General features: G+C 45.3%; 1 protein-coding gene across 1 annotated transcript; it reads left to right on the plus strand.

Moving 5' to 3' along the window:
* Positions 1–4984: 4984 nt before the first annotated feature.
* CLEC3B (C-type lectin domain family 3 member B) lies at positions 4985–13378 on the plus strand. The gene is made up of 3 exons (XM_041466732.1): positions 4985–5314; positions 9969–10067; positions 11398–13378. The coding sequence occupies exons 1-3, from the start codon at positions 5209–5211 to the stop codon at positions 11796–11798; spliced, it is 606 nt and encodes a 201-aa protein (XP_041322666.1). The 5' UTR covers positions 4985–5208; the 3' UTR covers positions 11799–13378.
* Positions 13379–24868: the final 11490 nt, after the last annotated feature.

Below are 24868 nucleotides of genomic sequence, written 5' to 3' on the forward strand. Positions count from 1 at the left end.
TCTTCAAGGGGTTTTGCACCTTGATTTGACACGGACAATAGGGTGTTTCTGCATTTGCTTTGTAAACTGCAGTTACCTGAGCCTTACCCACTTCTGCTAGGACTGCCTCCAGCTTTTCTTGTGAACTGCAGCAGATGCCACTCACGGTGTTCTCCAGCCCTGCTGTGGCACTGGTTTACTTTGCCTGTGGTCAGTGGCTGGTGGCTCCCAGAGCGTGGAAGAAGCAAAGCTGTGACTGGTGAGACTGAGTGTTCCAGTCCTGACCCCAGAGCCTTGTTCTCCCCATTCCTTTAACATGCTGGAGAAAAATGCAAGAGCAGGTTTGCCACTGGTACTGAATCTCTTCAGACATCAGCCTCTCTGTGATTTCTCATTGCTCCCCAACCTCTTGTCTCTTAGTGTACTTCTGCCCCATTGCACACCCTGCCCATGCAAGGCAGCTTTTCCTTCTATGGCAAAATGTGGCTGCTCCTGATAGCTGTGCCTCACAGAGGCTTCTTTTCCTTTTTCCTTCTTTTCCTTGGATCTGCATTTCTAGCTATTTCCTTGGAGCTGCATTTCTAGCTATCCAGGAACAAAGATGTTTTTGCTGTTGCTGCAAAACATCATTAGAATCTCAAACATGCTGCTAATGACTCCCTGGTGATGGTTTAAACCTCCATTTCATTGACTGGAACACTTTTTAATAAAGCTGTGGGTATCTCTCGAGCTGTGTGAACATCTCTGTTGCTATCCTGATCTCAAGATTTGGCTAAGATGAGCAGCACGGGCATGGCTGAGTTTTCATGTCACACAATTTGTTGAGGAGATTTGATGACAGAGATCATCATAGCTGCTGTAGCCCCTTAGCTTGTACCTTCAGAGGGCTAAGATTCTCAGGCCCTTTCTGATTTCTTCCACCCAGCTGGCTGTGGCAGGGACCACAGCCAAGCCAGTGTGCTCAGGCATTGGAGGTACTAGGAACCTCCAGCCTGCAGACCCTCCCTTCCAGAGGAGCTCTCTCACTGCCCCTTCTCTCTGTGTTTTGGTGAATGATAAGTTTGGCTATTGCTACAGCTGGAAACCTATGGGTTGAAAAGTCATTATTTAAGTCCTACCTCTCTGTCTTCCCTCCAGCAAAAGACCAACTTTAACATAATGAGGCTTTTCAAGACCATGGATTGCTTTCTTTCTGCTGTCTGATCATGCAAACTATTCTCTAAATTCAAAAAATTAAAGAATTCACAAAGCTGAAGTTGAAATTCTCTCATAATCCACAGTTCAGCATCCACAGCAATATGAAAGCAAACTAATGCTCAAAAGTGAGAACAACATGAAGTAAGAGCCTAAGCTGACAGACCTGCTGTCTACTTTCCAGTCCAAAAATACTGACCATCAAGTTCAGTGCTGACCTCACTTGAACTGATGCTGTGATAGGCAGTGGACCTAGACAGTTAGGAATTCCTCCAGAGTTTTAATGTTAAATTTAGACACTTCACTACAGTTTTCCTTTGGCTGTTTGGACTTTGGGATCTGGATGATGGGCAAACACAAAGCAGTGAAGACAGATTACCTCTAGCCTACAGGAGCTACAGTCTCCAAACAAAAGGGAGTGCGAGTCCTTTGGTGCAGCTCCTTTGCAAGCAGAAGGATTTTAAACAGCTGATACTACTTGTACTAAAGTGCTTCACATTTGCATCTGGTTTAAAGCCCAAGGATCTACTGTAGGATGGATCCTTCTGTCCTGTAGCCCTCGGTGTACATGGGGTAGGGATGTGAGCTGTGCTTGACATGCGGTATGATGGGAAGGTTCCCTCCTTAGGCTCAGCGCCAGTTTCCTAAAGTCGATGCTGGGGATAACATTTTGGCAAAATCCTTGGTTTTCCCCATCATTGTCCTTATGAAAACCACCCTTTCCTGAATTGTTATTGCATTTCTTCTTGATTGGTCTCCAAAACAATGATCCATCGATTTGGCTCTCTCCATTTTAACCTGTTCCGATGTTTATGCTGGTGGAAATCAGGAACTATGCCAGCACGAGTTCAGGCAGCGGCTAATGAATATCAGAGATTTTCTTGTGCTAGCCCCACTTCCTCACAGAGTGTTTGTTACTTTCCAGTGCTGTTTCTCTCCTGTTCCCCACTGACACACGGATCTTACCCTTGCAGAGTGGATGTCACCGAATCACAGAACATTCCAAGCTGGAAAGGACCCACAAGGATCATCAAGCCCAGCTCTTAAGTGAATGGCCTGTACAGGGACTCACAACCCTGGCATTTTTAGCACCAGACTCTAATGCACTGAGCTAATCTCAAGGGAGCAGAGGTGTGAATCCCAGTGTGCTGCCCCAGCCATGGATCAGACCCCCGAGCTGCAGGGCCCCAAATGTAAAGATGCTTTTGGGCCTCCCCTTTGCACTCCTGCTGTCAGTGCTGATGGGGGAGGCAGGAGCCTTCCCAGAGGAGGAGAAGCTTCAGGCAAAGCATTAGAGTGGCCTGCCTTTGAACTGGTGACAGCCCTGAAAGGCCAGGTCTGGTAATTGCTGATCTTGATAATAACCGTGTGAATACTGTTATCCAGTCCACCCTTGCACTTTCCAGCCATTGTGCGGCGGCGCTCCCTCATTTCTTGGCTTGGCCATACCTGCTCTTTTCCTAGGAGCCAAAGAAAAATAGCCTCTGATCTCGCTGCCCATTTCCTTGCCTAGCTGGGCACAAAATCACAGGTCTGCATTGCTGCCAGGAGCATCCAGCTTCCTTTCATGGGTTTATTCCAACTACTGTTTTGCTAACTGAAAGCCTTCCAAATTCAGCATCCCAGCCTACTTACTGGGTTTCCCAAAGCCACGTAAACTTTTCAGTCTGCTTCCCTGCGGCCCTGGAATGGTTTCCACAAGCATAGGTTCTTCTGCCCTCTTTTTTTCATCTCAAACCAGTTATCTTGCAATTAACAGGAGCTGCTCTCTCTCTAACCAGGAGTCCGGGCTTGAAACCAGAGAGTGAAGTGCCTTAACTGGGAAGTAAAATCCATAATTGCACAGATGTTAAAAATCATGGACAAAACCTTGGTTTCTTGGCATAATTTTAGTATTTGCTGATGACTTCCAGTTCTGTTAGTTCATCTAATAAAAAGGATTACCTCTACTCGCTTCTCACACCTCTCTTACATAAGAAGTGTGAATCATTGGGATCTCAAAAGCAAAGGACCATTGAGAGCCCCATTATTTAACTGGAACCTCTGGCTTCAGCAGGAGCTTGGGCAGGGGATGGCTGTTCCCTGAAATATCCTCATGCTGGATCCAATGCAGCAACATTTAAGCTTGCTCCCATCAGCTGGATGGGCCAGGGTTTATGAGCTTTTGTCATGTCAAGGATTTTTATTTTCCGTCTACACTGGACAGAACTGGGGCAAAGCCCCCTGTGGATAGTGTTACAGCTGGAGACAAGTGTTTTGAGTCTACTTGTTTTCATTTTTCTCATTTTTCAAGAAAAATTATGGTGGCATGCAGCACAGGATCTGCTGGATGGTGCAGGGAGGGATCTCCTTGGTGCAGACCTGTTCTTCAGGGACTAATGGAAAGTCACCCTGCCCTTCTTGTTTCATCTGGGCAACACTCTGGTTGGCCCCAGACTGGAAGTCTGAGGTTAGGAATTGCTGTCAGACTCCACAGCAATCTGTTTCATGGGCAGCAATAAAGGGAGCATTTTGGTTTTTTATCCAGCTTGGCAGCACATAAAGCGAAGGCAGGCAAGCGTATCTGTTGCCAAGGAAAACTGGGAGGTACTGAGTTACCTACCAAAAGTACTTTGGAGTTTCAAGGAAAGGAAACGTGTGTGTATGTAGGTGTCTGGCATCTCTTGGGCTCCATCCATCCCATTTTGGGATAGTCCAGGCATGAGAACAGTAAATCCCCAAAATATGTATTTTCCAGTTTAAATTTGAGTGAGGGTTGATGCACATGATAAAGAGCAGTGAAAATAAAACTGTTCCTCCTATGCTTCAAAAGCTTGGACTGTTCAGGTAGGACATCAGGGCAGGATTTTCCTTATTCAGCAGAAGTGTGAGGCAGGGTAACACAGTGGTTGCCAAACTAACTCATTGGCAGCTCTTTGTCCAGTCACATCCCTGTTTATCTCGGACCTTTTATGCTCCTGCAACTCCAGAGGTTCACATGGTGCTGGGTGGCATCTTGCCTTAAATTATCAGAAAAGTTTTAAGGCTAATGGCTGATGTCTGGAGCACTTTGTTCTCCAAAATGCCCATCTTTCTTCCCCCTTCATGAATTTCCTCCACTTGTTCAAACTGTTGCTGTTCCTCCTGTGGGAAGGATTTACCTTCTTGAGCTGCAGCTGCTGAACAACCACACAACCCAAAAAACCAGGCAGTGGTCTTGGTGTGGGCTGCAGAGCTGCTCAGCACAGCCCAGCTGGTCCGAGAAGCCAGGCTGGGAACCTGCAAAGGGCCCTCGGGGAGAATGGCTTTTTGTGGAGCGTGTGCCCCTTGGGTCTCCCAAGTCCCACTGGAGATCCCATGGAGAAGCAATGACAGCAGGACCACCCTACAAAGCCACAGTGGGACTGCTTTTTAGAGGGGTAAGAGCCACCCTACCCTCTGAGCAAGGAACCGGGGTGCTCAGTCCCCGCAGCCGCCCCCTCTGTCTCTGTTGGTGCCGCCACGTCCCTCACGGGATCCCTGCTGAGGGCCGGGGGACTCGCGGCCCTTCTCTGCTCCCTCGGCCCTTCTCTGCCCCCTCGGTCCCTGTCTGACCCCTCAGCCCCTCTCTGCCCCCTCGGCCCCTCTCTGCCGCCTCGGCCACCCAAGCGCTGCTTCACACCTCGCGTTGCTGTTGCCATCGCTGACACACGAGATCAAACTCGTGGCGTTGTGCTAAAAGCTACAGGAAATCCTTCCAGCTGTACTCCCAGCCTTTCCTTATGTTTAGCTTAGCAGACTGTCAGTACATTCATTCCCCCCTTTTTTTTTGGTAGGGTTATTGTTTTGTTTTTTTTCTTTTTAACAAAAACAAGCGGCGTGCTAAGAACTGCAACCCCTCTGGGAGGTTTTCAGCCTTGGCCGGAGCCGCCGGAGCCCCCCCGGGGCCGGGAGGCTGCGCTGGCCCGGGCTCAGCGGGAGGCTTTCTGGGACAGCCATTCCCGACTCCAGCCGGTGTCCAGGCGGCGGTGTGAGGGCAGAGCCGCTGCAGCTCCGCTCGGACCGGCCGGCAGCGGCATGGCGCTCCGGGGAGCCTGCCTCCTCCTCTGCCTCCTCTCCCTCGCCCAGCTCTCCGACCAGCAGAACGGCAAAGCCCGGCAAAAACCGGCGGCTTCCAAGAAAGGTAAGGGGCAGCGGCAGCTTCCTTGCAAGGAAGACTTGCAGGGCTTCGGGGGGGTTGCAGTCAGCCCACTTGTCTGGGCATTTAACAGTGCTTTAGTGAAACTTCATGAAAAAATATCTAAAAACCCAATAAAGCATCTTCCTCCCTTCCTCCGTGGGAATGATCGTGCAGCTCTTCTGTAAAATAGTGAGGGTATGGAAACGGTTTTTGGGGTTTCCCACCTTGAATAAATTTGTTTGGACAGCTGAGTCTGTATTTGAGAGGAAACGCATTTTCCGTGTTCCCTCCAAGGTTCATCCCAAGCTTTTCCTCTAATAAACTCTCCCTTTCTATAACCCACTCACCCTTTGTCATTCATTTTTCAGAAGCAAGTAAGTGGCAGATGACAGACAGTTTTGGAGATAAGAGCAGGCAGAAAATATCCAAGCCATTAAGCATCAACGGGGTTCTTCATTTAAAACGCTGGCCTCGGGTTTGTTTCACACCGGACACAAGCTCTGACTTCTCAGGCTTGCTAGACAGCAGTGCACACACAAAGGTGCCTGGGTTTTCTATTCCCTAGTGGGTTTGTTTCGCTTTTTCTTCTCCTGTTTTCCTCCTGTCCCATCCTTGATTCAGTGCACATGAAGTAGAGGAGGAGGCAGGTGAGGTGAGGAGGCAGCATGTGAGCTTGCCTGCCTGCCTGATGTGTCCGACTGCAGCCGCGTGGGCTTGGACCGCTCCTGGCAGGCGCTTTCCTACTTGGAATGAAGTGGGGAGCAAGGAAGAAGCATCCCTGGAATTCACTTGGCCAGGCTGCTGTCTTACACTCACCCAGTGGCTATTTTTGTCAGATTCCATCGTTGAGAAATTTCTGCCTTTTCTCCCATTAGATCTTTCTATGAATTCACAAACTTAGCTGCTTATTCCACATCTTATTCTGCAGGACATGGAATAACAGAGAAAACAGTCTGACTGTTCTCTAGAGCAAAAAACACCCCCTTGGGCTCATATAGGGCACATACATGCATTGCACTCACTGGAGGTACCAGGAGAGAGACATTTCTTAAAGAAATCCTATTTTTCTCTAGGTGTCATTGCAACTGCTGTTTGTAATCGATTAGTGACAAGAAGGTGGGAGAAAAATCTCCTTTTTGACAGGAAAATTTGTCTGATTTAAAAACTTTTGAGGGGGGTGTTCTGAAAATCAAGTCGTCTGGACCAGCTGGTGGCAGGTTTTAGTCAATTTCTTTTCAAAGGAGAGATCATATTTTCTGTGGAGGAAAGGGAAAAACCCAGCAGGTTGGCATTTTTTGATCAGTCCTATCCAGCCCCACAGGGAATCAGCTGCCCTGCCTTTACTGGAAGCTTCCAGTATTTTTGGTTAATATTTTTCAGATTTTTACCAATGCCTGAGGGTAGGAAAAGAGGGAGAAAAGCACTAAAAATCCCTTATGAAGCTCCTCTTTGCCTCTACATCCAAGCCTGCCTGCCCAGCCACCACAGGTGCGAGGGCTCAGCCGCTTCTGCTCTGAACAATGGCAGGACAGCTCCATCTCATCCTCATCCAGGCATCCAGTACCCCCATCCTGGTTCCAGCCCTGCACTTTGCCTGGGGAGGTCAGGAAGAGTAAAGCCACTGGACGGTTGGGGTGTTTGGCTGGATTTTTTTTTTAATCTATGCAACCAAACCACAAATGTTAGAAGAGAAAGCACTGGTTTAAGCCAAGCTTTTTATGTTGGTTTTTTTAAAATTTTTTTCTTTTTTTTTTTTTTTTTTTTTTTTTTTTTTTTTTGTAATTATTGCTTACATTTGGATCTGCTTCAGCATGAAAAATGATGCCATTTCAACATGAAAAAGCCAAACCGCAGTATTTAGAAAATGCTGAGACAGCACATTCACTTTGCCTGCTGTTGTGGTTTCACCCCTTCAAAGTACTCCCCAGTTATTGTTCCAAATGCAGTAGCTCAGCAAACTCTCCCTAAGCCCCAGTGTCTTGAGGTACAGATGGGATTTGCCCTTGTCTGACAGCTCTGGAGGTCTCATCCAAAAGAATGCCCAGGGCAGGCAGGCACTGGCATCCCTGCCTGGGCAGCATTGACACCCCATGGCTTGAGGGTGCAGGCATCAGCCCTGGGGGGCTCCCCTTGGTCACAGGTGTGGTGGGGTGCTGGGGTCTTCTTTGCATAGCTCTCACATGGATTTCTAAGGTAACTGGAGACAGAAGTCAGAGTCTGGATGCTTAATTCAGTGGGTAGGAACTAATTTGGGCTTCTCGCCTAATGCCACCTACTGCCCAAAATTTCAGTGTATTCTTGTCTGGGTCCTCGTCCCTGCAAATGCCTGTGAACATTTACACTGCTCTAAATCCAGTGTGGGTGTGTTCAGTCTCCTCCTTTGCTCCAGGGACAGACTGCAATATGGGACCTGACTGTTCCACTTTGTACCTTTGAAGAAATGCCTGGTGTCTAAGTACTGGTGGCCAGAGAGCTTTGATGACAAACATTGTGAACCAGAGCAATGCTCATTCCTCTGGGGGACAGAAAGCTGTTTGGATCTCCAGGCAAAGCTAAGAAACATGCATATATGTCCAAATTTCATACAGGAATAGTTAAGACATTAAAATTAAGTACAGAGGGATTTGTTTGTTATTCAGTATATAATTAGAATGAGTGAGAGTTCCAATTTGTAGCTTTAAATGCATTCCTGGCCAGGGTTTCAAACCAACAGACTATTTTGACCCACAGTTCTGTGAGTCTCCTTTTGATCTTGCCTCTGTCCACGCTTAAAAACCTGTGCTGCTCACGGTCCTGCACAGGGACCCACTGCAGCTCCCACGGGATCATCAGTATGCCAGCTTCCATCACAGGAAACCCAGACTGTAAACAGGCTTGATCCCAGGCTTCAGGTGGTGGGCCTTGAAGGAATGACAGCACTGAGACAAAAACCCATGGCAGTAAAATAGACAACACAATGTCTGTTTATGTAGCCATGGTCCTCACTTTATAGCTTAAGGGTTTGTCAGCCAGTCCTGGTTCTCTGAGGCATCCCAGTGAATGCACTGCTGTAGGAACATCTTGTGGCCCAGGATTTGGAAATAAGGTACTGAAAAGGGACAGGGCTCTTAGGTAGTTACCAAGGATACATGTCACCTCTCATGGCAGGGACCCTCAAGGTGGAAACCCACCAGCAAACCCAGCTGGAACATGGTAAGGAGCTGCCCCAGCAAGACTCATTGGCAGTGTCCTGCCGTGGCCTTTGGATGTTACTTAAACCTTAGAACATTTGTTCTGCAGCAAGACAGGCTTGCACAGGAAAAAAAACCCCGTGGCCATTTACCACAAAGTGTTTTCATCAAAGGCAGCAAAATAATATCTAGTGTCTCAGTGTTAAGTGAATCCATTAAAGTTAATTGAGCAATGAGTAAAGCTGCTTAATGCCTCCTCCTGATGTGTCTGGCTTTTCATATTCATGGCACCATGTAATCTTGGGTTGGTAGTTTTGATCTGCACCCAGGCTGCTTCCCTACTTGCCTGCCTTGGTGCCTCATCTCCTTGGCCCTCAGGAAGCCCGTCCTACTGCATTCATGGGCAAACTGTCCCCTTTCCTTTCACCCCAGGAGAGCTGCTAGATGCTTTTGATGTGAGAACTGCTGGAAGCATACAAAAGCCTCTATGTCCAGTCTCCCACCACCTTCAAGGTGTAAGTGGTCCCTTTGCTCCTGTCTAGGAGAAATCCAATAATTGGTTGGAGCTGTTGCAGAAGCAGCACACCTAGCAAGACGTAGGCTTTAAGAGCCAGCTCTCCAGCAAAAGAGGTGTCTTTTCACAGCAGGAGAGCAGCTCTGGACATGTTTGGGTACCTACAACTGAGGGTGATGAAGGCAGAGATGAGGCAGAGGCAGCTGTCATGGTCCAAAGGATGGGGTGGTTGGTGGGCAGGGGCTGGTGGCTGGTGGTGCAGAGGCAGACCTAGTGGAGGTAGGATCTGCAGTCCTTCCAGCCCTTCCTGCTGAGCATCAGCCTGGTGAGCAAAGTGCTTTCCTACCAACCCACCAATGACAGCGGACAAGAGGTGGGTGCAGCCAGGAGTGCATCCAGAGAACATCATGTGTTAGGGTGTTTAAGGGAAGCCAGGAGCATGTGCTGTGAATAGAGAGAGAGCATGCTTTTGAAGAATCTGAAAAAAAAATAAATCCAGTTCATCATCAACTTCAAGTTGCCCACAAAGCATTTGTGTGTGTGTCAGGACTTCTGTTCAGGCAGGGGTGTCCTCCTGCATTTTGGGAGTTCAACCCCAGTGCAGCACCACCCCTGATGACTGCTCCACACAGGGGTGCCAGAGATAAGCCTGCACATTGCAGTGCTCATGTGACCTCTTCCCCAGCACTGCCAACCCAAAGGGTGACCCCTGCAGCTGGAAGATGCATGGGGTCTACAGTCTCAAAACCTGAACCAGGAAAACAAGGTTGTAATTGATAGTGGAACCAGGCTGGCAAGCAAACACACACTCAGATGGATGCGCAAGGGGACACAGGTGCTGACTTTGTGGATTCCTTTTGTTTATCCTCCTCTGAGGGCAAAGAAACATGGAGTTTTGATGATAGGAACAGATTTGGTTGCCTCCCCTGGGATACAACCAATATTTGTGCTCTTTCTTTGGTTTCTCCAACAGATGGTGTGAGCCTCAAAATGATTGAAGACCTGAAGGCTATGATTGACAACATCTCTCAGGAGGTTGCTCTACTGAAGGAAAAGCAAGCACTCCAGACAGGTAAAGGGCTTGCTGAAGAACACACGACTTTTACTTCGAGAGAGGAGCTGCTCATGAAGTGGCTGCAATTGCTCCACGTGTCTTAATGAGAGATGCCCAAGCACCCCACAGCAACAAGCCCACCATGGGGAGGGAGGTTGGGGGATCAAAACAGAGTGTGGGTCTCTGCAATTCCTCTCGGCTGGTGAACCTCCTTGGGCAGTTAATGACAGGAGCTTTGCTGTGTGGAGCCCCTCTCTTTATGTGCCTCCAATCTGTATATTCCTGTGATGCTAAGCCAGATGTTCATTTTCCTTTATGAGGTGGAGGGATGGGATTTGGATGTCTGTGCTTTAACCAAATGGAGCTTACTCTTTTGTCTGAACCCCAGTGAAATGGCAACCTGGTCTCTTATGCACACCATGGTATTGCCCAGGGCACTGCACTGCAGGGCAGTCCTGCTTCATTAAACACACACAGAGGACAGTCCCAAAATGTCCATCTTCCAGATGTGCTCTGTAGTTATTCTGTGCAAACTTCACTGACATCAGCAGGAGTAGGATTTGCAAAACATGAAGCAGAAATGAGATGAAAATGCAAATTAAGGAGATTTTTCTCCTTAAAAGAAAAGGAACACAAGCAAAATCAAGGCTTTAGTTCCAAGCTCACATTCATTGAGAAGTAATCGGTTTGGATATTAATGTGTGGCTCTGATTAGGTATTGTTTGGCTACAGTAGCATGCACTATAACGGTTTAAAGCTTAAAGAAAAACAAAATAAATTGATATCCTTAAAACTAAAATCAGAGGCAAGTAGAAATTTCCTCTGAAGACCTCAAGCTATGCAAGCGCAACCCTTCTGATCAAAGCTTATTAAAAAAATTTTTTTTCATCTTGCATAATTAAGATGATTTAATCGGCATGCAGGCTTTTTCCCAAAACACTCCAACACCCGGCAGTGCCCATGACAAACCATATTTCCAACAAATTCATCACAGAAGGAGTAGCATTGGCTGGGGAAGAACAAGGCCAGGGGAAGGGGCAGGAGGATCATGTTGTGTCTCTGCTCCAGAAGCAGCAGAGCCCAGAAGGGTGGCAGGGGCACCCCAAAAATCCATTTCACCCAGTGATTTGCAGGGAGGGAGGGCACATCCCCATGACTGTGTCCTACCCTGCATAGGAGGAAAAGGAGCCCTTGGAATCCCATGCTGCTAAGGGTCACTGTGCAGCCTAAGAAATTAAGCTTATAATTTGGCTGCTGCATTTGCTGCTGCTGCCTCTTCCTGGGCACCATTTTAAAACCAAATTATCTTTCCATCTTTTTTTTTTCTGTTCGTGTGGTAACCTCTCAGTTTGCCTGAAGGGCACCAAAATTCATCTGAAATGCTTTCTGGCATTTTCGGAGACCAAGACATACCACGAGGCCAGCGAGAACTGCATCTCTCAGGGCGGCACGCTCAGCACGCCGCAGAACGGGGAGGAGAACGATGCCCTCTATGACTACATGCGCAAGAGCATCGGCTCGGAGGCCGAGGTCTGGCTGGGCCTCAACGACATGGCCACGGAGGCCAAGTGGGTCGACATGACGGGCAGCCCCATCCGCTACAAGAACTGGGAGACTGAAATCACCACCCAGCCCGACGGTGGCAAGCTGGAAAACTGTGCGGCTTTGTCGGGAACCGCCAATGGCAAGTGGTTTGACAAGAGGTGCCGAGAGCAGCTGCCCTACATCTGCCAGTTCATGATCGTGTAGTGGCTGGGCCTGTCCCCTGCCCAGCCAGCCCGGTCTCCATCCTGGGCAGCAGGATGATGAAGCTGTAGCTGTGTGTACGCCTCCTTGTCCATCCGCACACCCACACGCACGTGTTCGCTCAAAGAGTCACCCTTTGCAGAGAGAGTCGCCGCGGCTCGCTGGCGGGTTATAGAGCCCTAGAGCATTTCCTTTGGCCACATCCAGCCCTGTTCACAGCTGCACTGCTCTTCCTAAGGCACGATTTATAGATATATATTTTTTTACACAGGGAATTTATTAGGACAGCTCAGTTGTTCCAGCAAAGAACCAGTGCAAAGAACCAGTGCAGCAGTCCAGCCTGGCATACAGCTGCCTCGGCTGCCCAGGGCTGTCACTCTGGAGTGTCCTTTCCCATTTTGCTGGGCTTTCTTGGGACACCAGCATAGGCAGTTTCTGTTTTTTTCTCTTGTTTTGCTTCCCCATAAGCCCTGGCAGCAATTTTTGAGAGTTCCATGTTCCTCACAGTGTTCCAGTTCAGTCTTGTGAGGATCAAGGTCCTGTCTCAACGAGCAGAGGGAGCTGCTCCTGCTTTGCTTTGAAAGATGCAATTTGGCTTATTTGGTAGGGTACCAGCTGCTCAACTAGTCAAATTACATGTATGAATTAATTAGCAAGTTACAGGCATGTTTGGTCCTCTTCTCACCAGCCAGAAGCCAGTTCCACTGACTTCAGTGGGAGAGCAAGGCCCACTGTCAGGTCCTTTGAAAAAGAAAACCCATCAAAAGCCTTATTTGTGCTGCAGTATCAAGGGGAAAGCAGCAAAGATTTGAGCATAGTTAGTCAACAATTTTACTAGAAATAGAAGATGTGTGTATTACATAAATAACATAAATGTAATACTCTTAGGGAGTGTGTTGCTATATAAAAATAGCTATATATTGAAAACAAGCCCTGGGACAACTCACTCCAGCAGCTTTAGGAATGACCTGACCTGTTTATATGACAGGAATCCAGATGAACTAGTCCAGTCTTTGCTGGTTCTTGCCAAACATAAATGTGCTGAGCACTGTTTGTGCCAATATAGTCATGCCCAGCTGAAGGCCTGACCTCAGTGAATTTTACTGAGAAAAGGTTTAAAGTAAAACAAAACAAAACAAAACAAAAAAAGCAAAACCAAACCAAAGCAAAACAAAGCAGAAAAACTCCAATGGTAGGAAAGAAGTGCAGGTCACCCTGGCAGCTTAACAGAGCTTTGCTGGCTGTTGGCCAAGAGGTATCAGTGGTTCTTTTCAGTCCAGTGCTTGGCAATAACCCCTCCAATTTGGGTCTCACACCCTGCACTTCCAGGCTGGAGGTGTCAAGACAGGATCCTGCCCTTAGGACAGGTGTTCCAGTTTGCTGCTTTGTTTAAAAGCAGCATGGTGGTAGGTCTTCCAAGCCATCAAGTGTGATCCAAGCTGGAAACACACACACACACACACACCACACACACACACACACACACACAAATGCAGAGTGCACGCTTCTGAGGTTGTCACTATTGCCAAACTCTCCGCTGTTCAAATGACTATAAAATAAAAATATCTTTATAGCTTGCTGAAGGAATGGAGTTGTGTCAATGTGATTGGAATGCTTTCTTGTCTTTCTCTTCAGAGCAGCTCCAGGGATATATATGAAGGCTGGAGATAACAAAGGCAGAAGGGGAAAAGCAGGAAGTGAAAGCCTCCCACCCTGTAATACACTTTATAGGATTCTCCCCCTTCTGCCCGTTATCATCCCAGTCACATATCATACACAGGATACAGGCAGGGAATCCTTTTATAGGAAAATAAGATTTCCTTTCTTTCCTCCCTTGCTGCTGGAAAATTGCATTCTGAAATACAAGCTAGCCCAGAAGGAAGGTCCCTCCCTCAGCCCTGCTTGGCAGCACTAATGGTGCTGGGGGAGGTGGCACCTCAGGTCCCAGCATGGAGCCACTCCTTCCCAGGCTGCCTCCCACATCCTCCGCAATGAGCAGAGCTGCAGTTGCACCAGGAGTCCCTCTCATTCGACCACTGAGGTGGTGATGACTTCTTCCTCCTCCTCCTCTCCAGCATCCAATGTAGGAGAGAAGACCATCTATGTAGAAGACAGTGCCTCACAGCAGTCTGAGAAGTTTCAACTGCTGCAGGACTGCATGTGAAATTAGGTCTCTTTTGCACAGCCCTCCAGTGAGCTTTACTTTGGATCTTGATTCATATGTTTTCCAAGACTCTCTGCCGTAGACCATGATTACACTCTACAAGCCAGTTTGTCTCAGTATAAATCCTCTAGTTCCCTTGGCAGATGTTCCCTCCATGTTTTGAGATACACTTGAAGGCAAAGCAGCAATGCTGGAAGCGTTGCTGGCTTAAATCCTGACTGGTCATAAACCACAAGGTCTTAAAACACAAATGTGTTGTCAGAGAAATAAACAGAGTGCTTTTATGGAAAGAGGAACAGTGTGAAAACCATGGACCGTGCAATGCTTAGCTTCAGGGAAGTTGTGGGTGCTGGAGCCGGACCATCTTGGTATGAAGTGTGAATCTGAAAAACAGCCATGTAGATGGATGCCAAAGGATATCCCAGAGAGGACATGAAGAAGTCAGTCTGTCAAATCTAAAAAACAATTCGCTCTCAGCAGATTTCTTGCTCCTATCTCTCTTGCTCTTTATTTTCACAAAGCTAAACTCCTGCCAGCACCATTTCTCATAGATGTTTTGCTCTTCTGAAGCTGGGAGGAGCACAGGGAAGGGTGGGTTTGCCCCTGCTGTGCTTGTTGGGTCCAGAATGACAAAACTGTCCTTGCAGTTTCAGTGCTATATTTATAAGTGTCCTGTTATTCTTAGAATCTTCTTACTTTACAATATGAACTACAAATTTTCTTTGAAAAGCCAAAGAGGAAGAACTTCTAGAAGATTCCTCATCCTTGCTTACCACAGCAATGTTGTTTTATGTGTCCAACCCTGTATTTTGTGGTCACACGCAATGCCAGGTTGGAGGGATTGAACGGGGGACAGCCACTGGCTGCCTCCATAGGGAAACTGTCCTGAGCACATGTGGTCCATCTGCTGGGAGCCAGAACAAGCATCACTCTTTGGATCTTCCATTAAGTCCTTTGGCACTCAAGCCAGAGTGGAACATCTGCTGTCCATGAAGTGTGGTCTCAACCAAAGGGCGTGCAGACTAATGGAAAGAAACCTCAGCTCTTCCCCAAGGAAAAGGAAATGTGGAAGTGATCTTGTCTGAAACAATGTATTGTGATGTCTGCAATCCCTAATGAACTATGTTATTAAAAATAGAGGATGTTGTGTAAGACCTTGTGCCACTGGTGGCACTGCTCAGCTGCTTGTGGCTCTGTGATGCGGCAGGTGAACAAGTTACCAGGTGAACCTACAGAGGGAGTTCCCTCAGCACTACGCCATCCGCAGTTGACTTCAACAGAGCTGTGCTAACCCACCCCACTGATGGCCCCCACCCCAATTCACGCTGGTCCAGAAGTTCAGGACCTGGTCCAGGTCTTTGCCTGAAGGTCCAGGGAGGTCCAGGTAATAGCTTTCTGAAGTCTCTCAGCACAAGGGCCAGAACAGCACAGTATTCACACACCTCAGCAGCCAGGTTGCTTTTGGCTTCAGTCAGTTAAAGGTCTGGGTAGGCAAAGGTGGGTAAGAATTTGGGAGCTGTGAGCCAAAAGCTTCTCTGGGGCCTTGAACACTTCTGTGGCACTTGGTAGTCCTAACAAGACACCCCACCCCACCCCCTGTTCCTTGTGCATGCCCACCCAGCCCGGGTGTTACTCAGGCCGGAGATTCTCTCCACGTGAGGTGCCCCCTCTGCCTGTCACCCTTTGCAAGGAACAGTCCCTCAGCACCTCTGCTCCTGCCTGGCACAGAGGGAGCAAACTTCCCCCCTCTGGGGCTGCAGAATGAGACCTTTGGTAGAATGAACCTCAAAAGGGAAGGACCTCCTCTGCCCCTGAACCACTGAGTCTTGTGATTCCTATTGGCTTTACTTCTCATTCCTGCTCCTGTGCAATCACTGAACCCCACTGCCAGTGTCTCCTTTTACAAATAAAATAAAAAGCTAAATTAAAGTTACATTTCTCCATCTCAGAAGACGCCATAGACAGGGAAGAAGCACAGATCTGTGATTCAGCAAACAAGGCTAAACCAAAACACCCTTGGGAGCATAAATATAAACCTGTTGGGGGGGGGTCACTAAACTAATGGAGAGCATAAAAATAAACTCCTTGGGGATAGATGAGAGGATATCAAGCTGTGGTGTACAAAACAAAACAAACAAACAAAAAAAAAATGGTTTATTGCTTTTATATATAGAAGCACCCAGAGGGAGTCCAAAGGTAACAGTTTGGGACTGTTCCAGATACAGCTGAAAACAAGCCACAACCATTTTAGCCTCACACCCAGCAGCCTCTCCACTCCCTGCTGTGCTGTGCAGACAGGTCAGTGTCTGCCTCACCTCCCTGTGACTCCCCTGTCCTGCTGTGTTCGAGCCTGGGGCCATCCAAGCTGGCAGCAGCCACAAGGCATCCCAGGGCCTGCAGCATCGCTCCAGGAAGGAAAGAGAAACCCAAGATGCTGTGCTGCCAAGAGATGAGGCCAGCTACTGCTCACAGAACCTCAGCCCTTTTAGAAAGCTGGCCCTGAGCCTGAAGCAGGGAGCACAACACCTGAGCTGCTTGCCAGCCTGGTAATGGAAATGGAGAGCATGTCTCAAGAAGCTGTGTTTAGAAGACACTGTTTGGAAAGCACAGCAGCTTGTAAAAGAAAATGCTGGAGGGGAGATGAAACCTACAACCCCTACTGCTTTGCAGAAATGCCCCATGGACAGCTTGGTTTCCCACTGCAGTGTCAGTAACTTCTATTTCTACCATGTCCATTAACAGGGATCCCAAAAGTGAGGTCTCTGACATTCAATAGTTTACCCTGTTTCTGTGTTTCTCAGGACTAGTGAGGCCACATCTGGAGTGCCAGGTCTAGTTTTGGGCTCCCCAGTACAGGAGGAGCATGGACCTAGTGAAGTGAGTGCAGGGAATTAGAAGGGATTTGGGGAACTGTTGTATGAGCAGAGAGCAAGAGCTGAGACTGCCCAGCCTGGAGAAGAGAAGGCTCAAGGGATCTCATCTTAAATGCCTGATGGGGAGGGTAGAGAAGACAGAGTCACGGGCACAAACTGAAATACAAGACATGCTGCTTAAAGAGAAGAGAATCCTTTTTCTCTGTGAGGGTAGTCAGGCCCTGGCACAGGTTGCTGAGAGAGGCTGTGGAGCCTCTATCCTTGGAAACACTCAAAGCCTGACTGGACATGTGGCCCTGGCCAGTGAGACCTTGCTCTGAGCAGGAGGTGCAATCTGGTCATATCCAGAGGTCCCTTTCAACTTCTGTGCAAACACAGCCACTGAGCAAGGGATCCTACATAACTTATTCCTCTTCTACAGTCACAGGAGAAAAACAGGCATTTCAGGAGGAGACAGCTGACCTCAGACACCTGATGGACGAGCTGTCATGTAAACGCCTTCCTGCAGAACAAGGTTAGCAAGAAAGCCAATAAAATAATCCCTTGTGGGAAGTGATTTCTACACTGTAGTGCTGCCAGAGCTCTAGATACTAACTAGGTCTTGCTGCTCTGCCAAGTGTGATCAGCAGACAAGAGCTGAAACTTCATTTAGTTATTCAACCAGAAGGAAACTGGAAACAAACTCCACCAAATCACCAAAAAAAAAAAAAAAAAAAGAAATATATATTTTTAAAAAATATTAAATGTTCAATCCAATCACTCAGTTCAGGAGTGCATAGATAAAGATGTGATTCTGATCAACCACAGTGAAAAGTTTGGTTCACTGTTAGAGCAGAACAGTCCAAGGGCAGCTTGAATTTCATCTGGATTCATGTAAAACGTGGACATTGCTCTGTCACTGGGAAGGCTTTGATCCAAAGCCCCTGAGTGTCAAACCATGCTGACATGGGGGATCCAGACCCCAGGAGATGGGCAGTGGCACAGGTCCCACCTGCCCGAGCACCAACACACAGGTGATGCAACACACCTTTGTGGTAGTGTTAGCTACATCAAGGTAGCTCTCACACTTTGTTCTATAATACATCAGAGCAGAAAGCCAAACCCCCAGGTGACCTTAAACCAATCAAATTTTAGGAAACACTCCAAGAATTGCACTGATTATAAGCAGGGTTAAACAATTGGTTCCATTGAAGAGTGAGGACTTGGAAGGAGTTGTGTGGGTGGGGTGCTGTGTACCTACAGCGAGTGACTGACAAGTTTTGTACCCAGCCAGGAAACTGAACTTGCTTTCAAAAAAGAAGAACATCAATTAGTGGGGTTTGTTCCTAAATTAAAATGTATGCACCAAAAAAAAAAAGAATGCAAACACAGCAAGTAGTTGTAGTGTATCGCTGGAGAAAGGTAAACACTCCTGAAAGCACAGTACTAGGGAAAAACACACCTTACAGATAAAATATGGAGAGCTTGAAAACAGACAGAAATCATCATTAACTTTGCCTTCTTTTAAACATTCAGAGAAATTGTTTGCCAGCCTCTATGAGTAGCCTATTTTTAAGCCTGCTGAAACTACAGACGTGGGTAGTGTTCACAGTCAGATATAAAACCACCTCATGACTTTGATCAGGTGATAAATGTCCGTTAAAGAAGGAGAGCAGACAGCCCTGAAGGCCACACTGCAGCGAGCAAAGCAAATATTCAGCCTTTGATTCATGTGCTAATGAGGGAGCTGGGATGACCCTGGAGGTCCCTAGAAAATCTTGGTCTTGAGTCTCAGGAACTGGCTGCATCAGGTGAGGCAGAGCTCAGTAGTGAGATACTGCCTCGTGGTCACCATCCTCTGACCTTCCCTGCAGGGCCAACAACACCACTCCTTTCCTCCTCTCCTTGCCCTTTCCCAATGCCCTGAACTCACACTCCTTGGGAATTAAAGTTGATAGTCACAAAGACAGGGACTTGAAGTTGCAATAAATTTGCGTATTAAAAAAGCAAGAGACATTATGGCTCTGGACCTTAAAATCAGGAAAATAAGATATACTAGAAAAAATAAGATATACCAGAATGAGGTGGAATCCTCCAAAAGGAAGCAAAGGAAAAATCTCCAACCTCAGAACAAGCTCTAAGTTTCAGCTCAATGATTAAAATTAAAAATGATACCTGAGTTTTCAAAAGTGAAGGGATGCATTGTTCTCATCATCTTTTTCACCTTCGAGGTGCCAGCAAGGGGAATGTCTATCCTTTGTTTTGCTCCTCAGTGACAGAAAGCCACCAAGTCATGACCTAAAGCACAGTGTGAATCGGTGGAGATGTTTCTACTACAGTCAGTGTTAGTGAAGCAAGCACAGATTTTGTAAAGCATCTTGGAAAAAGGTCACTGGTAGAGATAGGCTCCATTGCACCATTCATGGACCCGGGTTATTGTTCTGCACCCTTCCACTAATTTGGTGTATAATTAGGTGTTACTTATACCAGAGGTCATTCATGTCAAGAGAAGCAGTACTTTCCAGACTAATTTGAGTTTTTCCTACATATATTAATGCTTTCCTAAGTACCTCTCCAGCTACTTGAGATGTCAACTACTTCAAGTACTGCCACTTCATTCAGCACTGAAGCAGCTTTGTGGCTGCTCAGTAGTGAAACCTGAGAACCTTGCAGTAGCAAACTTCATACAGCAGCTTTTCTGTATTCCAGGCAGGTTCAGGTGAGGCTAGAGTAAGAAATATATTGTAGACAGAGATTTATAAGTATTTCACACCAACACTGAGAGAACATTCACCAAAAAAATTGGTTTCTGGAGACCTCTGTCTTGAATTTTGTTGATTGGGAGCGTGGGGAGAAAGGCAGGCAAGACATGAAAATACAACAGTAGGAAAAGAAAGGAGGGTGATGACAAAAATCCATCTTTCAGTGGTGTTTGGAGCAGATTCATCAATGTATGGTTCAACCATTGGAGCCCAAGCTGTCTTAGGTCCAGAAGTGCTCCTTTCCCAGCCATAACCTGGGCACAGATTCCCCACAAGCTGTATTGGGAAGCACTCTTACAGAAATTCAACTCCTTTCAGCTGAAGCTGTATCTTGTTCTTTAACCCAAATGGGTGACCATAAAAACCTAAGGAGAATGTGAGAGAGTTTGACCTGCAGAATTGACCAGCCAAATGTATAAAATGTCAGAATACACAGATATATAGCCAATTGCCCATTTTCCTAAGATGTTTGACTAGCAAGGAAAAATATTGTCTTCTGAGATATTAGACACATACTGGAACCCATATGCTTGTCGGGCTGGTTTAAGATACATAGAAATTTGTTCTTCAATAACCCAGAAAAGAGAAATTAGAGAGGAAGATCCAATTGCTTGCTGCTTTTTTTTTTTTTAATTGCTCTGAAAAATTAACCTATAAATTGTTCACCAAACAATCATACTAGAACATTTTATTAGGCCTTTGGTTACTTTTTAGGGTTTGCCTTTTGTTAAATAAACTCTCATTAACTTAAGGAAACTTTGGGAAAACCTATTAACTGTTTATAGGCTTTTGAATGGGTAAAGCATTCAGCTGTGAAAGGAATTAACAAGTATCTAAACAGGTTTGACTTGGCAGAAAGTAGAACAGTTTTAATTTACTAAGCAAAGGTGAAATCTAAAAAGATTCAAGCTGTTGAGCTAGCGCCTTACTAAAATGATAATTCTTATACAAAAACATTTATCACTGCATTTTTCTTTAAAGCCTTCATTTCTGAGGATATCAGGAACAGGGACATTTTTCCAAGTATCCTAACTAATAGATTTTCTGCCTCAGGAGAAATTGCCAGTGGATGTCCAGGTCTTCAGAATTGAAAGCTTCAGGCTGTCATGGCCCACAGTGCATGTGCAGAATTTAGTATCAGCAAAACTCTACTTAGCAGCTTAAACTGTAGAGCAGTAGGAGTTTTTTTCTCCTTTGATATTAACCCTGTATTACAAAACAACACCTCTGTACATTTGTTTCTGGGTTACTTTTTCCAGAAGCCAGCAATTCATTAAAAGTAGCATTCTGAGAGGAAAAACACACCTCTAGTTTGCTTCTCCTTTATTTTAAAAAAGCACACAGCACCTTTTAAATAAAAAGCATTTGCGATGATGAATTTGAAGCAGATGCTAAAACAATTTGGCTTAAGAGCCTGCAGTTCATACTCCTGAGACCAAGTGATGAATCTCATTTAAGGACAGGTTCTTCTGTGCAGAAAACTAGATTTACACATGTAATTAGGAGCTGCTTTGCCACCATTAATCTCATGTATGAAGGGAGATGTCCATATGGGCTCTGTCTGCCATTTTTAGCCCTTAAGGTAAAGACCAATATGGGACATTTTCCCCATCATGGCAAGTGGCAAAGGTGGTATCACCTTCAGGCAAAACCATTCCCAAGGTTTCTGAGAAACACCCAAGCCTGTCCCCATTTAATTTAAGGAGGTGAAAGGGAAGTGCTCCCTTACTCTCCCCACATTTACCCAAACCAATCCACCAGAGGATGCAGCCTCCAAAAGAAAAGGCAACCAACAAGAGCAATCAACAACTGAAATAAAAAAAATACTAAATAAATTAACAAAATCAATTTAATAAATTAAATATTAAAGGAAACTAAGTACTAAATACATGCAACTGGAAACTAAAAAACTTTCTTTTAAAATTTTATTTAAAAAATAATAAATAAATAAAAAAGGGAGCACATACTTTACATGAAACATTTACTTGGTTCTAAACAATACTTTCTCAAGTCAAATAATCTCCAGTTAGAAAAAATAAAATAGTTTTGTTGGAAAGATGACAGGATGCTGCCAAAACATTTTATCTCATTTTCTTCTGAGAAAGCACTTTTCAGAAAGGGAGGTCATTTTTTCTAGCTTCCTATCTTAAAAAAGTGCTGTGTGCTGAGCAAGTGCTGCTCTCTTGAAGTATCTCTGACAGGATGCATCATGGCACTTTCTACAGCTGTGAGTGACTGCAGCAGTTGTACCAGGACAAATGCACATATCTGTACACAAAATGCACTCACAAACGGAGCAGGAACAAAGCAGTTCCCTGGGTGTTTGAAGATCCATCTTGCCCAGAAGCGTAAAGCCCGGTTTGTGCGCGGCAGCGTAGCAATCCCTTAAGACGAGAAATGGATACAGCCCAAACCACAAAAACCACCTTTTATGTGTTAAGTGTTGCTAATTGAAGCAATTTGCCATGCTTCATTTACGTCAAAGAAACTTCTGGCATGTTGTTTCAAAGTCCTTGTAAAAGGACTGTTCCTTCCCCCGGGCTGGATCAGTTCTCCACGCCACAATTCCTGTTTTAAAGATCACTAAGTTGGATGTAGAAAGATGTTTATACTCAAGAAATATATCCTCCCCTTTTTGTTTTTAGCTTCCAACTTTTTGGGGAGGCAGATTTGCTGCCACCTTTGTGTATGTCACAGTCTGCAGTTAGATGCTGGCTGGTGAAGATGTGCACATGGATGAGTGATAGCCAGTGTTTTGCTTTCTCCTTCCTCCCCACAAAACATTCACAGACTTAAATATTTCCTCTGTCACACTCACAGGTACCCCAACATAGTTTCTTCAGAGTAACATGATTTTGTCCCCCCCGAGGGTCAAGGAGTTGAAGTCTGTTCATGTGGTGTCAACAATAAAAATGACTTTATCATTTCCTACTGGTGCTCTACAAATTTTGCTGTAAAATTTGTTTTGTTTTGCAACAAAATAGTAACTTGGCTTTTGATCCATCTAGAAATGTAACTAGACTATTCAGAAACAAGCTTAAAAATAAAGCAATTACTGAGTATTTTGATAGCTCAAGATTGTTCAAACCTCACAAATGCAAGCCCAAGAAGCAAGAGGTATCTTTTCAGCTTTGCTGGTTTGGGCAACAACACCCTGAGCTTCTCTTTGCTCTTCAAAAGCAAACTACATTTGGGCCAGGAGTTCTGCAACTGCTGTCCTCCTATGAACACCCACCTTTCAATTAACAGCTAATTAGACTAAAAAATTTTCATTTTTAGATAAAGACCACTGCCAGGGAATTACTCCAGCATGGCACAATTGTGGTAAAAACACAAATGATAAGCACTTGCATCTACATCTGTATTAAGTGGCAGTTTCGGAGAAGGCCTAGGGACTGGATGATCCTTGCCAGGTTTCCCAAGCCTTCCAAGAGGAGATCTCATTAATTAAGTTTAGGATCCATCCCCAGCAATTACCAGGATCCTCAGTAGTAAGGATTTCAAACATCATTTTCTATGCGCATTAAACTTGTCCCAAAATAAATAAATAAATTCATAAATAGTAAAAATCCCCAAAAGAGCAATCAGTATGTACTGATTCCATGAGCTTATATTTAAAACAAAATGGGCTTCACACATTTCCATAGGGGTCACTGCTGGGCTGAAGGACTGTTCATAAAATGTGCTATTATCCCTGAAAAGAAATTAATTTTGAATTCAATTTTATGTGTCAGTTTGACATAAATAAATTACAAACATCTCAACCCTACTGAGAAGCCACTGAACTGTTTATTTTTATATGAAATCTACAAATATTTTACAACCCTTCTCCTCAATGATCTGAACACATGCCTTTAAAAACAGTGATTAACAGCATATCACTGGCTATGCAAGAATAAGGACATGCACAGAGAGCAGTTTATTATCCCAGGAAACCAAGTTCCCTAGAAACCCCTTTCTATTGTCCACGGTGATGGCATAGCTACCAATAGCCAGACATCAAAATACTTCAGCCCGAGTTCACACACCCACACACAAAAAGGAGATACATTAGTTACTCCAGTTGGCAGTAGCACTATTATTTATTTATTTAATAATAAAAAAATATTAAGTCACAACTTTCTCTTAAAGTAAAACAAACTGAAATCTGTGTCTGAGCTCTTTCTTTAAACACACCAAATAAGCATAGTGAAGGTCAACCTTAGACTGGGGACATGTGTAAACTAAGGTTTATAGTGTCACGTGAAAAGCTGAGTTAGAACACATAAAAGTATCAGTCAACAATCATATTCTCAAGGATCAAGAGGCTGTGAACAAAAGCCCAACCTCCATTATGTTTTCTTCCTGTTGGTTAGAAGGAACAAGAACTAAAAATTTCATCTAAGGAACTGAAGAAGTTGAGCTAGAGGGATGAGAAAGCCTTGGATTTCTTTTACAGACTATTCAATAAAACAGAAGTGAGGAACATTGATCAGACAAATGCACAACTGGAGTACTCTGATAGAATAGTTTTTGGCAATTCAGTTACCTGAGAAAAGGTGATACCAGTATTGCAGAAATCTTTTTAAGTTTTCAAATGACATCAAAATTATTTAGTACACTTGAAATATATGATCCCAGTGAGTAGCCAGAGATCTAGGGATACACATTTATGTATTGAAAGTGATCAAAATGAGCAGGAAGATACCTGGAACAATCAAAGGCACTTTTAGCTGGGACGTGTTTTGATATATGCTACAGAAAACTGTGTCGGGTATGACATTATACTGAATTGTGTAGAGGTCCAAGCAGTATTAACACACTGTTAAATACAAACACTTGACCAAATAGTCAATGAGCAAGGCCAGCATAGTTAACACAGGAAGAAATCCACATTTTTACTTAATGTAAACAGGAAGGTTTCTAATAAAGGCATTTTAATTTTAAATATTATATGTTTAGCATCATTGCATGCAACACTTATCTAAAAGCTTCATGTCACCTCTGTGTATCACCAGGCCAGAAACAGTCATGGTAAGGTTTTTGGAGAGAAATTCTCCCGTTGTTGAGTCTAGTGCTGCACACAAAATTACAAACACCCTCAGCAAACTGCACACCTGGACAAGGCAGATGTTTGTATATAAAAGGCAACTTCATTGCCACAAAGGAATCTGGCCCTCGTGTTGCCAAAGGCACAGAAACTGAGTGGCATGCTAACTACAGCACTTAAAATGAGACCTGATTTCAAGAGATACCTTTCAGGGGCAGCTAGACAACTGAAGTGTAAGTTCTGCCAAAAGTCAAAAACTGTCCCCA

The sequence above is a fragment of the Pyrgilauda ruficollis genome, unplaced genomic scaffold, assembly GCF_017590135.1.
Source record: "Pyrgilauda ruficollis isolate IOZ18807 unplaced genomic scaffold, ASM1759013v1 scaffold2, whole genome shotgun sequence".
Lineage (NCBI taxonomy): Eukaryota > Metazoa > Chordata > Aves > Passeriformes > Passeridae > Pyrgilauda > Pyrgilauda ruficollis.